A 17,005-nucleotide genomic window follows, 5' to 3' on the forward strand; every position below is an offset into this window, starting at 1 on the left:
GTTGCGATGTGTTAAGTCACAAAATTTAGAACCAAGCATAAAGCGAAAAAATTGTGGAAAATGAAAACTATAAAGGACCAAAGTTGAAAGTAAAAAAAGTTGTGAGGATAGATTGCAAAAGATAAAAAGTTTTGGGTTAAAAGTAAAAAAACAAATAGTTTCGGGTTAAAAGTAATTTATGAAATACTTTTGGGTGGAAAGTAAAAAAAAATCAATTTTTTTTGAAACCCCCAAAGCCAAGGTTACGACAATCATATGCATAACGATTTTTTCTTTGGAAAACCCTAAAGCACACGCCGCATTGCGACGGGGCGTAAAACGGTGTCAAAGAGTACTAATGTCACACAACCGTTATCGACCACGAACACTGACTCGACCTAGGGTCTGCGTGTTGCGACGAACCTGTCAAACATGAAAAAAATAGAGGTAAAAACGTTGAACCACACATGTACGTTGCGTCGTATTAACTTGCAAAATTTGAAACAAAACATAAAAAAGTTGAACCACACATGTACGTTGCGTCGTATTAACTCGAAAAATTAAGAACTATACATAAAACGAAAATTTGCTAAAGATGAAAAGTATAAGTGACAAAAGTTGTGAAGTTAAATTGCAAATAATGAAAAGTTTTGGGTTAAAGTTAAAAAAAACAAATTATGTAGGGTTAAAATTGCAAAAGGTAAAAACATTTGAGTTAAAAATAATAAAATGTTTGGGTTGAAGTTAAAAAACAAATTATGTAGGGTTAAAATTGTAAAAGTTAAAAACCTTTGGGTTAAAATTAAAAAAGAAAGTATTTTTTTTGAAAAACTCTCAAAGCACATGTTACAAGTTGTTATGCACAAAAGATTTGCTTATTTGTATATGGAATAATTTACACGATGAAGAAAAAGCAAAGGGGGCTGGGAACCCCCGGCCCAAACAAAGTTGCGCCCATAAAGAGAGACTAAACATTCATTCAAGGTCAGGTACTAAACATCTTACATTTAGGACAATCACTTGACCAAACTTGCATTTTTTTTTGGATAATTAGATTTAAATCATCTCACTGTTACCTATTAGCTAGAAATAGTTCTAACGAACGAATATTTTGTGACAGTTTCAACTTTTAAACTATTTTTTTTTCAACGAGTTTTTTCTAACTAAGGATTAACCCACTTAATTTTTGCTGACATGGACTGCCACACCAGTAGTCCACCTCCTCAAAACTTGGCCACTAAGTAGTTCATGTCATCAAAAGTTTGACTTTTTGCCATATAAGCAGTCCACGTCATCAAACCTTTGATATTTTTTGCTACATAAGCAGTCAACGTCAACAAAAAAAAAAAAAAAAAAAAACTAATTGGGTTAGACCTTAGATAGAAAAAAACTCGTTGAAAGAAAAAAATATCAAAAACTAAGACTATCGCAAAGAATTTCGTTAGTTGAAACTGTTGCCGGCCAATAGGTAATAATTGGGATTACTTAAATCTAATTCTCCAGTTTTTAAATATATTAAAACCGTAACACGGGTATACGGTATACCATAGGACCAACCGTATAATTCATTCAAAAGTATCATCCCCTTTCAATTGTAAAAAAAAAAAAAAAAAAAAAAAAACCATTCTCCTCATATAAATACTATTCAATTTTTTTTGGTTCAATATCACGTGGCATGCACTATTATTTTGGTACAACTTCAAAAGTGTTGTGTGCAAACTTGATTGCATATGATATGTTTTACTTTTCTTTCCTTAGAGCATTAGTAAAAATATAAAATAACCCTTATGATTTAGTTTTATTATTACTAAATCCTATACTTTATAATGTATTATTATAAAGCTTTTTCAGTTTTTTTACGTGGGTTTTGTTACCCTTTCGACTTAGTTTAATTGTTCATTTCTACCATAACATGCTACAATACACATACATGGTTTAACACTTTTACATCTATTTTTTGTTCGGTTTAAAGATCTTGTCTTTGCCTTAACGCGCGTGAGTCTAAATACTAGTTTTATTTTTAATTTTTAAATTTTTTATTGATTTTATTTTTAGTATATTTTCACTCAAATTTTGGTGGTGGGGAGTCTTCTTTTCTCCATCGACCTTTACAAGAATGACAAATTCTTATGTTTCTCGGGAAGGCCAGATATAATATTTTTAGTTCAAATTAATGAAGTGTTTAAACTAATTGATTCCGTGTTAAAAATTTTTGGATAACTTTCTGATTTTTAGGGGCTGTTTGGTAGCCTCTGAATGGTCATTAAGAGGCTACCTCTTAATGGAACCATTAAGAATTTTACCAATGAGAAGGTAGAAGAATGTGACATGTGATGATTTACCATTCAGAGGTTACCTCTTAACCATTCAGACTTGAGGTTACCTCTTATTCATTCAGAGGTTTTAAACCATTAAGAGGTAACATCTGAATGGTCATTAAGAGGCTACCAAACAGCCCCGTAGTTATTAGTAAAAAGCATGTCACATATTGGTTGGAGTTGGAGTTTGCTAGTGGCCCAAATCAGTCTAAAATACTGATTCAAGCCCAAGTTTGGTCATGGCCTCATGGGCTCATGGTACAAGAGTTCAGACTTCAGACGACTGACTCATAATTTCTGTTTCTCAAAGGTTACATAAGTTTCCACTTTGGCCTTTTGGGTGTTTATTAATTGGATTATTTATGTCTGCTTATATGTTTGTAATAAAAAAGGTTAACCAAATTAACAATTAACACAATAATTATTTAAATTAAATAATTGTGTGGTGGGAAGGGTGAGTTGACATACATCATTTTCGTGGGTACACTGTCCTATTAAGAGTATTGAATGACCACCTCATCTCTAATATCTACATGTTGAAGTTGGATTGTGACATTTGATTGTCCAACAAAATCCATGGTCCCATTTCTTTATACATTTGGTCCCATTTTATCTCAAAAATAACTTCTACTCTTTTCATTCAAAATACTTTTTAATCATTACTCTAAAACTATATTACCTATATATATGTTTATTAAGACGTTTTATAAATAAGAGATTTAACGTTAACATAAACGACTTCTGACTCTCAGCTTATGATAATTAAACTTCTAATGACACAACATTGTTGGTGGTCTATTTAGCATATCGATAACAATAACAAGATTTGAAATCATGACCTATATATGATTAAGTATATTGGTGTACTTGAACCAAAATGAATATTTTCATGTATTTTCGAAGCGTTTTTAATTGTTTGGAGTGGTTACATTCCGAGTTATGTCTAAGTCTAGATCAAGACTTTAAGCCATGCATGCCATAGTTGTGAAGATGAAGATCTTATTGCTAGTTTATATCCATGCATCATAATCAGTTTACTCTTCAAGTCTTTCTTTCAAAGAAATGATATCAAATCGTCGATTAACACAAGCATCAAGAGACGAAATTACACGATTATAAACACAAGCATGATTAATATCATTCATTATCCAACTATAATTTGAGTGATCAAATACAAAGATAGGCATAACCTGCAAACCACTACAAACATATATGATTAAGCAATTAGGAAAATGCTGAAATACTTATATATATCTTTGTACTTAATTGTTATTAATTAAACTCCTAATAATGGAAGCTTGAGGACTGTCATCATCAATGGTGGACAACAAGCGGGAGAGACGATCACTAAGGTCATCAACCTCCTTGTGCAAGCTCCTCACGTAGTTACAAGTTTCCTGCAACACCTTCGAAGCTGATGCCTACACAAAAATCATATTTTTATCATATATATCGAATCATTTGTGTATAAACATTTGTCATATGTGCTAGAGGTCAAGGGTTCTAGTCCGTTGTGGACCGTGGATCAGTAGATGTGTACGTGTGAGTTAGCTGTTTTAAAAAAAATGTCATATGTCCGAGCAAGTGTGTGATCTTTAAGTCTAGGGTATTATAAATGAAACCCGACCATCAATCCGAACAAACGAATCAAGATTGATTCATCATGATGAACGGTAGTTATGTTATAGGATTGAGTAGTTTTTTCGGTTAGAAAAATATCTATGTACAAAAAAGGTTTGTTGTACCGTGTATCTATGTATAACCAATAATTAGGTGTAGGGACATGACAAATACTTTTAAAAGAACATTATTGAGTGGATTTCGATAGGATTAAGAATAAAAAAACCCTAGTCCAACAGTCTTTTAACAAACCATCTGTCATAAACATAAACATAAACATAAAATACCTTGTTGGAACGGCGGTTTCGAAGCTCAGGAAGAAGTTGTTGCAACTTGGAGACGAGTTCGATGATCTGGTCGTCGCTGATTCTTGGAGTACTTCCTCCGGATCTTCTCGACATTACGAATATTCGGACGTAAGAAAATAATTAAGCAGTTGAGTATGGAAGGTAAGTGAGTTAGAATGCATATAATGGGAGGTTATATATATATGGTTGGAATTAAGGATGAAGGGGTGGTAGATATGTAATATTGGGTGGTGTATTGATAGATACATATAAGAGAAAACATCCCGGCCGATCATGTTTCGGCTATGTGTGTGCAGAGGTGGAACCATGTAGGGTACATGGTTAGCCCCACTATGGTTTTGGGTAAACATGGTCCTGGTTCAACCATATTTAACAAGCCATCTGTTGTATCATATTAACTTTTTGGTCTAATTTCCTTGGATTTGATTAATCCCGGTTACATGTCATGTGTTCATGACTCATTGACACCAAATTGCTATCTGTCGTGTATATGCAAGCAGTGGCGGATCCAGAAATTATTTGCTGGGAGTACGGATGAGGTGTTCAACCATATTTTCAAAGGGTGCGGCCACCCACCCTGGCCAAAGAGTAGGTCCGCCCCTGTATGCAAGATGGAAATGAAATAATCTACATATATTTAGCTCAACTTGGATAAACTCAAGTTTATATCACACACACATATATATATATATGTATGTATATATCAAAGTTGTTTCAAACATTACAAAAATGTTTCAATCCATGAGATTTTATAGATTTTTAGTAATAAAGTATTAAGTTTGGCCAAGATAAGTGTTGTATTGTAGTGACTAGATACTTAAATGAATTAAGAACATAATTTAAATATTACTTTTGCTCGTAGTAACTAATGCTTTTCACCTAACTAACATAATTATTAAAAATTAAAAATATAGAATAAAAGTAATTACAAAAATGATTATGATTCTTTTAGGATTTATGGGCCGTTTTTTCATTCCATTTGCATTTTTACATATGTGTTGTTATTCTATTATCAGTCATTATCATATAATCTTTATAAAGGAAACACTTATTCGATTATTAGACCATCTCCAACATTTCCGTACATCCGTTGAGGCTCTTTCCGTTGTGAAAGAGAGACAACGAAAAATCCTTTTGGACAAGCGGGCCCAGGCGGAGGATGTGAGAGGGGAGTAGAGAAGAGAAAAAGGATTAGAGAATGTCAGTTTAATAAGCGGTACTAACGTGCCCGTCCCTCCTTCCGCTATGCATGGTTTGAGTTTAAGTTTTCATTTAGGGTTATGGGCATTTGTGTAATAAGAAAATATTTAAGGAATGATATTGATAATTTGATTTTAAGTTTTCATTTAGTAGCAACAATAATAATGTGATTTAAGATTTATAACTTTTTATAAAACACTTGTATTAAGTACGAGATATTGTAGGCCATAGCAATCAGACCTGTTACCTGGCCATTGGCTCCTCTATTGACCGAATTAATGCAAATGTTTCAAACAATTTCAGTTTTGTTATTTATTTAAGATGGCCGTTTATTTTTAAATTATTTATAAAAATTTAAAGTGATATATTAAACAAGTTAAAAGACAAATGACTTAAATATAAATAAGTTAAAAAAAACTGGAAACATGGTCCTGAACTCATGGGTTCAAGCCTTTGTACAAAACATGAATTCTATACATGAATTGTAAATTAAAGAATGTGACTTGTGAGTTGTGAATATCACACATAAGAAAACGTATAGCTAAAAAAATTTATTAATTTAACATTTATCATAAGTTGAACATTACATTATTTTAACATATAATTTTGGTGTGACACACACATGTTTCTCTAACCAATACTATGAAACGTGAAAAACATCAAAACTAGGTACGAGATTTCAAAACACATGAAATCTGCCTGAACTTCATTTGGTTATCATTTGTTAGAATCTAAATAAAAAATCCAAAACAATACTTCAGGGTAACTTTTGATATATTTCAACTACAGCAAACGAACTAAACCATATGTACGTCACGTGATATATTTGATTAGACCAGAATTGGTCGGCAATGACTATGGGGAACATGTTTTCAAATCTTAACAGGATATTGTTGCCTTTAAACAAACAATTATTAAATAAATACAAATTTCCTTTTATACTCGGTTTCCAATTCTAGTCTTTGTTGTATTTTATTTTTAATCGTTTATAATGTTTTAATTTTACTCTATTATTATTATTATTATTATTATTATTATATATATATATATAGTTAATAAAGAATGATGAATAGTAACTTTATTTTTAAAAGGGAAAATAGCCAAAATGGCCAAGTTATGGTCAACTTTTCCAAAATAGCCAACTGAAACGTCTTGGGGAGATGCCACAAACATGTTCTAGCGTCTTGATGGCTGACCAACCAAACGCTGCCACGTGTCCGACACAGCTCAGACGTCTTAACGTCTTGGCTGAGACGTTTCAGACGGCGGCTTGAGACGTTTTAAAAGTTGAGTTGATAAGCTGATAGTTTTGCATGGCTTGAGACGTTTGAAGCCGGCTTGAGACGTCTGAAATTATCACGTTTTTTAAAAAAAAATTTTAAGACGTTTCATTAAAACCTTGAGACGTTTCACTGTTTCCAAGTTCTTTTTAAGACGTTTCATTAAAACCTTGAGACGTTTGAGACGTTTCCCGTTTTCCAAAGTTCTTTTTAAGACGTTTCCTGGTTTTCAAAGTTATTTTAAGACGTTTGAAACCTTTTTTTAAGTCGTTCACAATTTTCGACCCTGTTATACACAACGTTTTCTTCTTCACCATATCTTCTACCCCATTGGTGTTCACAGCTTCAAAAAATGGGCAGACCCCCTGATTCAACAAATGGTTCTAAGAAGTCATCTATAACGGGTCTAAGAAGTCATCTACAACGGACACAGATCTTCTCCCTTTTAATGGGATGAGATCGGATTTCCCCTTCCACGTGCTCTGCGGGGTCGATCGGGTTCAAGAACTCATCTACAACGGACACGTGAAGGGTTAAACGGGTTGTTCGGGTCATGACGGTTCTGCCCGTTTAGGGTGGTTGATGAGAGTTTGGCTAACACAATGGGCTCTCAGCAATGTGTTTGCCAGGTCCTCTAACATCCCCGAAGCCGCAGAACCGCAGAACCAAATGTGAACAACCCGTTACATATCACCTAGGCCAAAATAAATGTGGGTTGATGGAAATTACCAGTTCACGACCCATATTTATTCCTAGATGTTTCGATGCAAATTCCGGAATCAAAATCCGGATCTCCTACCCCATTTTAAATTTATGGAAGTAGCGGTTTGGTGTATTCTAGTTCAAATGATTATGTTTGTATGTTTTTGTGTTATGTTTTTTATGTACTTTGTATTCAATGATAATAAAGTTATAAATTTTACTAATTTACGTTTGAATTCTAGTTCAATTCAGTATAATTCAATGTTTAAAGACGTTTCAACAGCCTATTAAATGTTAAGACGTTTCAACAGGCAATTAAATGTTAAGACGTTTGAATTTTATGTTAAGATGTTACAATATTTAAAGTTATATTAAATTAAATATTCATTTAACCAACCACACTATATATACCCCTAATCCTAAACACACAGAAACACACACGCCGTTCTTCTTCTTCTTCTTCTTCTTCTTCTTCTTCTTCTACTTTCTTCGTTCAACATTTACAAGCAGACGTGGCTTCTTCCTCGTGGACCGAAGTTGAGGACATTGCATTGGTGGAGGCTTGGGAAGAGGTGTATACCAATCCTCCTCGTCGAGGGCTTGGGGGTCTATGGGTCCGGGTGCAACAATATTTTGCACAACTCCGTCCTCCGGACCACGGCCGCACCGTTGACGCCTTATCTTCAAGGTTTCGGGTTATACGCTTGGACTGTATGAAGTTCGAGGGTTACTACAAGTCTGTGGAGGATTCATCCCAGGGCCTTAGCGAGGAGGACATCAAGGCGGTTGCCCTCATCAACTTCGCCACGATGAAGGACATGATTTCGAACATGTCGCGCAGTGGGAAACGATTAGGGTTTGGATTTAGATCTTTGTTTTTTTTTGAATGTAATGTTGTTTTTTTTCTTTTGTATATATTTGTTTTTTTAATTTAATGTTTAGTATGTATTTTCTTTTTTTTAATATAATGTTTTATATTTTCTTTAACGGGTTTGGGCTTACGGGGTTGGGCTTACGGGTTTGGGCTTACGGGGTTGGGCTTACGAGTTTGGGGCTAAACTGTATAAATAAACTTAACTATTTGAAACTTGAACCTTAACTACTAAAATTATAAATTATAAATATTTATTTTGAAACTATATAAATACAAGGGCTAAAAGTGCAATTATTGCAAACTACAAGTTTAGGGTTCTTTTGGCCATTTTTGAAACTTATTTATAAAAGAAAATAAATAAATATATATTTTGTTTTATAAAGTCCAGGGTTCATTTGGTCAATTTCTTGAACTTATACTCCAGGGACTGAAATTGATATTTTATAAACATATATTAACTGTAGACACTAACCGGGTTAGTGTTTATATAAGAATTTCTTTTTAAAACAATAACTCAGTTAAGATTTCTTAACTGAGTAGGGACCTGTCACACCCCAACCAATGGCGGAATCATCGGGGCATGGCACTGAGCGAAACAGATTGTCCAGAAGTTTCCACAACAACTATTAATACTATTCAGTTAAATGATACGTCCCATACCGTATCCCAAATAATACAATATATTATTACAGATAACAACTAGGCAAATATTCTGTTCCGACAACTCAGATTTAAATAAATAACATAAATATTGTTCAAATGCTCCTAAAGACCCAGCCTGACAAGATCTACAGACAACTATGATCTAGTTGCTTTTTCCTGACAGGCAACTATTTGTTGGGGGCCTCTAGAGCTTTATTCTAGCCTCGCTTTCCTAGCAAGCAAACATCTTAAACACCTGTCACATACGTTAAAATAAAGTCAATACATATAATGTAAAGGTGAGCATACAAGTTTGATAATAGCATATAGAGTTCGAAATAGTTTACGCATAACCAGCATGTACACAGAGGAAAACGAAGCATGTTAATTATCGACATGGATCTATCGATACCAATGACTGCGGGTTGACTGTCCGGGACAGTTCGCAATACATGATTACCACCGTAATCCATGCAAGTAATTGTCCTTAACAACCCCCGTGTGAACGGGTGCTGAGTCCAAACTATAGTACTACGTCGTTAAGGCAGGTAGACAGCATTCCACGTGTAAACACAATCAACAAGCATTCATTTAGTCACGTAATACGTTCATAACGGTTAGCGTTCAAATAATTGAGTAGTGTGTTCGATTGTGATTTTGATAAGTAACGTATGTAACACCCAAAAGTGCTATAAGCAAAAAAGGGATCGAGTATACTCACAGCGATTGATTGATGGATTGAAAGGAGCGCTTGAGAGTAGGGTTAGCCTGAATAGTTCGATAGCATAACGATAAGCATCACGTAAAATGGAATACGTGATAAGGGGTCGAACAGCCTGGTCGATCGAACAGCAGGTTCGATCGGACGGGTTGTTCGTTTGGTTAGACAATCCGTTCGGACAGTCTGTTCGATCGGCCGGTAGGCTCGATCGGCTGGACTGTTCGAGTGGATTGTTTCTTCCTTTGAGTAAGATGTGTTTGTATATGATGGTTTAACCTTTTGAGGTTTTCGTTGTAGTATTTGAGAACACTGAAGTGTCCTTACCTTTCAGGTCGATCGATCGAACGGTCTGTTCGATCGACCGGCTCAACCGATCGGTTAGGAACTCCAGTAGTAGTCCTCAGCAGGATGTCACTCGATCGAACAGCATGCTCGATCGAACAGCATGCTCGATCGAACAGCATGCTCGATCGAACAGCATGCTCGATCGGGTGGCATTCCAATACGTCGAACGAATTGTAAAATCAACTAAGTGTTGAAGCATAGTATCTCATGATCCGAGGAGTAATGTTATCCAACAGCTCGTTCGATCGAACATCATCTCGTTCAATACTATACTTCATGAAATTGTCAAAGTGTGGGGCCATATGCTAGCCGATCGGCTGGCCTGGTCGATCGGCTGGCATGTCCGATCGGTGGGCTGTTCGTTCGAACAGCCTAACCGTTCGGCCAGCATCCTGACCTGGTCGGCCTGTTCGTCTAACACTTGGCTGTTCTGATTATTTGACGTTATATCGAGGTAGTTTGACAATGAGCTGAACCATATCACTTTCGTTCTTACCTATTTCCCCTGCTCGGGCAGGAATCACCCAAGTCCGGCCGGTGAACGGTTCGGAACTGCGGTTTAACGTTTAACCCGAAGTCGATGAACCTCGTAGATAGAACCCGGTTCTTGAATCACATAACCACTGGAATGATTAGTGAGTTGGTTCAAGCTCCGTTTCTACCGGTTTGAAGGCATTGAGTGTAAAAGAGTTGGAAGAAAGTTGGAAATCCTTCTTTTAATCCTTCACACCATGAGAATGTTTAGATCTATGATAGATCTTAGCTTGTTTATGTGGAAATCGGTTAGATCCGAGCTGTTCATGGTGGATTGAGGCCAAAGCATGCTTTTCTTGAAGAACACCATGATGACATCATCCTAGAATGCTTAGATCTTGATGATTTCACGGTTAGAAATCAAGATTTGAAAGATAGAAAGGTGTAGGAGCATGTTTTGATCAAGAAAGTACAAGATTTAGGATGAAAACTTACCAAAATCGGAAGAAATTTGAGAAAAGGAGAGGAGCACGAGCTGGTCGGTCAGAGAGTTTCCAAAAGTGGAAAGAATGACAATAACAACCCTATTTTTAGGCCCCAAAAGAGGAAAGGGTTGGCCGATTGGCCAGGCATCCCGATCGGAAAGCCTGCTCGATCGGACAGTCCGTCCGATCGGCTGGGCTGTTCGATCCGCTGACAGCCTAATCGATCAACAGCCTGGTTCGAGTGTTCGGTGCGACGATTTCTGATATTTCGATTTCGATTGAAGACGATACGAGTACGATAGAGTTTCCTATTCAAATTAATTTCAGTCCCAACTACTATATCTAACATACAATCATCTATATTTCACCCTATCCTTACGTTACCATTCGTCATAATTCGATTTCGATTGCATTTGATCTGAGTTTCGAGTTTCAATTGATCACCACACAAAACATAAAGTAAACACGCACATGTAACACATAAGGCACACACACACGTATAACAACAACCAAAGTTCGCGTAATTCGAGATTCGAGTTCGATGATGGCTAGATCGGTTTGATTACTGATTAGTTAACTTTATCGCATTGTTACTTCCTACTATTCACAGTCGTAAATCGGTTCGCGTCGATTAAACATTCGATTACTTCGATTAATTCTGATTAACAACACTTACTCCACATAATACAGGTAAAACATAAAATAGACTAGTTATAGTCAAAGAAAGTCACAGTTGACTTGGACTTTGACTTTGTCTTTGACATTCGAAAACACGGGGTGTTACAGCCTCCGCTTGTTTAGGAAATTTCGTCCCGAAATTAGGCTCGAAGCTGCACAGCACCGTGAATTACCAATTTGATGCTCCAGATCTTTATTTGAACGTACTTGGCCTTCATGTCGCTTTCGAGTTCCCAAGTGAACTCCGCGCCTCGTTTGCCTTCCCATCGAACTTTCACGATAGGGATGCGCTTGCGCCAGAGTTGCTTGGTTTGGCGATCCATGATTTCGACAGGCTTTTCCACGAAGTGTAGCGTTTCGTTGACCTGAAGATCGTCGAGAGGTACAATCAGATCATGGTCAGCTAGGCATTTTCGAAGGTTCGACACATGGAAAGTCGGGTGGACGTTACTGAGTTCCTCCGGTAGTTCGAGTTTGTAGGCGACTTTTCCGATCTTTTCCAGAATCTTAAAAGGTCCAACATATCGAGGCGCTAGTTTCCCTTTCTTGCCGAATCTGACCACGCCCTTCCAAGGTGATACCTTTAGGAGTACGTAGTCGCCAACGTTGAATTCAAGGGGCTTGCGTCTTCTATCGGCGTAACTTTTCTATCTATCCCTGGCCTTCAGCAAGTTGTCTCGAATTTGGAGGATCTTGTCAGTCGTTTCTTGTAGTAACTCAGGACCGGTTAATTGCGAGTGACCGATCTCGTGCCACACAATAGGCGAACGACATCTTCTTCCATATAAAGCCTCGAATGCTGCCATTTGTATGCTGGCATGATAGCTGTTGTTGTACGAGAATTCGACTAACGGTAGGTATTTGTTCCAACTACCACCGAAGTCGATGACACACGCGCGGAGCATGTCTTCAAGAGTACGGATCGTTCTTTTAGTCTGTCCGTCAGTTTGAGGATGGAATGCAGTACTCAGGTTAAGCGACGTACCAAGGGCCGCTTGAAACGTTTCCCACAATCGTGAAGTAAACCGAGCGTCAATGTTTGAAATGATGTCACGAGGTGTACCATGATTACAAATGATCTCGTCGGTGTAGATTCGGGCTAGTCGCTCTACCTTGTAGTCTTCCCGTATTGGCAAAAAGTGGGCTGATTTGGTCAGACGATCAACTATAACCCAAATGCTGTCGTGACCTGATGGCGTGGGCGGAAGTTTGGTTATGAAATCCATAGCTATACTCTCCCACTTCCATATGGGGATTGGAGGTTGTTCGAGTAAGCCGGAAGGTCGTTGATGTTCAGCCTTAACTCTCGCATAAGTCAGGCAACTTCCAACATAGAGGGCGATATCCCGTTTCATACCCGGCCACCAGTACTTGTAGCGAAGATCCTGGTACATTTTATCTGCACCGGGATGAATAGAGTATCGGGATTTGTGGGCTTCGTTCATTATAATCTTTCGCAAATCGGTCCGCTTAGGGATCCAAATTCGGTCCAGATAATAGAAAATCCCATCTGCTTTGCTTACAAGCTGAGCTCCATCGTGATAGATTCTCTCCTTCTTCAAAGTGCGTTCATTAAAACAGGCATGCTGGGCTTCGCGGACGAGAGCTTCGAGATTGTGCTGGGCTTGGGTATTGCGAATACTGAGCAAATAACTCCGTCTGCTGAGTGCGTCGGCTACAACATTTGCCTTGCCCGGGTGATAACGAATCTCACAGTCGTAATCGTTAAGGAGTTCTACCCATCGGCGTTGACGCATGTTAAGTTCTTTCTGATTAAAGATGTGTTGTAAACTCCTGTGATCGGTGAAGATCGTACACTTGCTACCATACAGGTAGTGTCGCCAAATATTTAATGCAAAAACAACTGCGCCTAGCTTGAGATCATGGGTTGTATAGTTCTTCTCGTGGATTTTGAGCTGTCGAGATGCGTAAGCTATAACCTTGTCCCGTTGCATAAGAACACAGCCGAGACCAAGGTTGGAAGCATCACAGTAGACAATGAAATCGTTGTTTCCGTCCGGCAATGTGAGAACAGGAGCATTGCAGAGCTTGCGCTTAAGGGTTTGAAAAACAGACTCTTGTTCAGTTCCCCAAACAAAAGACCTGTCTTTATGGGTAAGAGCGGTAAGCGGCACAGTGATCTTAGAGAATCCTTCGATAAATCGTCGATAATAACCCGCTAATCCAAGGAAAGATCGGACTTCTGACGGGTTCTTTGGCGTAATCCAGCTCTTAACTGCTTCAATCTTTGCGGGATCGACATGAATACCCTGACTATTCACGATGTGAGCCAGAAACTGAACCTCCTCCAACCAGAATTCGCACTTGGAGAACTTGGCGTAGAGTTGGTTCCCCTGGAGTAACTCGAGAACCAAACGTAGATGTTGCGCGTGTTCGGCTTTCGACTTGGAATAAATCAAGACATCGTCGATGAACACGATGACGAAACGGTCAAGGTAAGGTTTACACACGTGATTCATCAGATCCATAAAAACCGCGGGCGCGTTGGTTAGACCAAAAGGCATAACAACGAACTCATAGTGGCCGTATTGAGTGCGAAAGGTTGTTTTGGGTATATCTTCCTCTTGTATGCGTAACTAATGATAGCCTGAACGTAGATCGATCTTCGAGAAACACTTGGCACCTTGCAGCTGATCAAATAAGTCATCGATTCGAGGCAAAGGGTAACGGTTCTTGATGGTCAGCTTATTCAATTCCCGATAGTCGATGCACATCCTGAACGACCCATCCTTCTTTTTGACGAAAAGGACTGGTGCGCCCCAAGGAGAGGTGCTTGGGCGAATAAAGCCTTTTTCGAGTAACTCCTGGAGTTGGTTTGAGAGTTCCCTCATTTCAGATGGCGCGAGTCGGTAAGGGGCTTTGGCAACAGGGGTAGCTTCAGGAATAAGGTCAATACGAAAGTCGATATCACGACTTGGCGGGAGTCCGGGAAGATCATCAGGGAACACCTGAGGAAATTCACGAACCACTGGGACGTCTCTGACTTCAACCTTCTTTTTCTTCTCCTTCTCCGCTACTACAATGTTGGCCAAGAAAGCTCTGTATTCCTTGCGGAGATACTTGCTAGCTTGGGTACATGACATGAGTTTGAGACCTTTCGAAGCTGTTTCACCGTACACACATAATAGATCACCATTCGCGAGCGAGAATCGAATCATCATTTCAAAGCACACAACTTCAGCATGGTTTTCGCGAAGAAAGTCCATGCCTACTATGACGTCAAAATTTCCGAGTTGCATCGGAATAAGGTCGATTGGGAAGATGTGATTGTTGAGCTCGAGGGTACAATCACGAAGAACAGAGTTAACGGCGACGGTTCTTCCAGTAGCAACTTCGACTTCGAATGACGAGGGGAGATAATAGCGCTTACGTCTAAGGAGCTTCTCGAATTCAAACGACACAAAGCAGTTATCAGCTCCAGTATCAAACAAACATGATGCATAAATACCATTCACAAGGAACGTACCATTAACCACGTTGTTGTCAGCCTGGGCTTGACGGGCGTTGATGTTAAAGGTTCTGGCACGGGCTGCTTGCTGTTGCTGCTGAGGCTGCTGCTGCTGGGGTTCTTGTTTCACAACCCTGTTCGGGCACATGTTTGCAAAGTGGTTAGGATCACCACATGCAAAGCAGACTCGAGCATTGACCACTGGTGCTTGAGCTGCAGGTTGGCCTTGAGGGGTTGGAAGTAGAGCTTGATGAGCGGCGGATTGAACTGGGGCTTGACGGGGACCATAGCGACAATTCGCAGTGAAATGCCCGTAGAGGTTGCAGTGGGTGCAGAAGCGACAGGCGATTCCCATCGGATGATGGTATGAGCATGTCGGGCAGAGCGGGTGGGGACCTGTGTAAGCGCGCTTAGCTGGCGGCGCATTGATCACTGGAGCTTGTCGATGGTGCGACTGCTGCTGAGCCTGTACGGCTTGCAGAGGAGCAGCAGTCGTTGTCACAGCATAGTTCTTGTTCCTGGAGCTGTTGTTGTTGTGCTTCTTCTTTCTTCTTGATGACTTGGAGGGTTGAGCAGTGGTGGTGTCGACGGTCGATGTGGTGGTGGCTTCGTGCAGAGACTTGGTATACTTATCCCAAAAACCTGACTTTACCCGCTTGTCATTGATCTCAGCGGCAAGTAGGTAAGTCTCCTCAATCGATGAGGTCTTGGCGGCATGAACAAAATCGGCAACACAATCGGGTAGAACTCGAATATACTTCTTGATGGCCATGTCTGACGTCTTGACTTGATCGGGACAGATGATACTAAGCTGTTTAAAGCGTGCAGTCAAGGCAGCATTATCTCCATCCTTTTGTTTAATGTTCCAAAATGCGTCCTCCAGCTTTTGGCGTTCATGGGGAGGGCAGAATTCGTCCATCATGGTTGCCTTCAACTCCTCCCAAGTCAGCTCGTAAGCTGCATCATTTCCGTGCTTGTTTCGTTCGGCCGTCTACTAATCTAGAACTCGGGACTGGAAGACACCTGTAGCATTGAGGGTGTGGAGATTTTCTGGACAGCCGCTTTGGCGCAGAGTGACTTCAATAGAATCGAACCATTGAAACATAGCTGTTGGGCCATCTTCTCCGGTGAATTCCTTTGGTCCGCATGCCTTGAGCTGTTTAAAGCTGAAACCGGTCTTGTTGGCATTCTTAGGAGCATCGATTCGCGACTCCTCAGACGATTTGCTGGCGTTTTCAAAGACATCGCTCATAGCTTTTACTACACTCTTGGCAATGATAGCAGCGAGACGCCTGTCTCTCTTCTCTTGGCGAGTAAGTGGGGTTCGGTGTCCAGATGTCGACAGGGTTTGCAACAAACATTGTCGTAGGGTCTCAGACACAACAATCGGATCTCACCTCACACGTTTACTACTTACTAAAGCTTAGAAATACGTCGAAACACGCTCACGTAATCACATAAGCACATAGTCACAGATTCACATAATCACAGAAGCACATAAACACGTAGGCACGTAAAGCACAGAGGCACATAAGCACAGAAGCACACACACATTTAAACACAAAAGCAGTCAGAATACAGAAACCTATTATTCAAAGCTCGCGAGTCGTTCGTATATAGTGATCGCGTATTGTATATCGAAATAGTATCGCATAATCGTATAGCAGGTCGAGTATAGTATAGCGTATATCGTAGCATAGTATTGTCTAGAATTGCAGCGACTTGTTAGCGTGTTGAGATAGAATAGCAATGCGAGTCGTGTGTGTTGATCGAAGCGGTAGAAAAAATCGAGCGAACATCAAAATTAAACACATAAACAGGCAAGCACACTTAAAACACATAAAATCGACGAATGATCAGAGTAGGCAGTTGCGGGCTCAGAATCGAAACACATAAAATCGAGAAAATGG

The 17,005-nt window shown here is 39.2% G+C and overlaps 1 protein-coding gene across 1 annotated transcript; it reads right to left on the bottom strand.

The window, feature by feature from the left end:
• Window positions 1-3,413: 3,413 nt before the first annotated feature.
• Window positions 3,414-4,412, bottom strand: LOC110927123 (transcription factor PRE6). The gene is made up of 2 exons (XM_022170733.2): window positions 4,205-4,412; window positions 3,414-3,718 (listed from the first exon to the last, which is right to left on the bottom strand). Exons 1-2 carry the CDS (start codon window positions 4,316-4,318, stop codon window positions 3,560-3,562), a joined length of 273 nt encoding a protein of 90 aa, XP_022026425.1. The 5' UTR covers window positions 4,319-4,412; the 3' UTR covers window positions 3,414-3,559.
• Window positions 4,413-17,005: the final 12,593 nt, after the last annotated feature.

Source organism: Helianthus annuus, chromosome 7 (genome assembly GCF_002127325.2).
Source record: "Helianthus annuus cultivar XRQ/B chromosome 7, HanXRQr2.0-SUNRISE, whole genome shotgun sequence".
Taxonomy (NCBI): domain Eukaryota; kingdom Viridiplantae; phylum Streptophyta; class Magnoliopsida; order Asterales; family Asteraceae; genus Helianthus; species Helianthus annuus.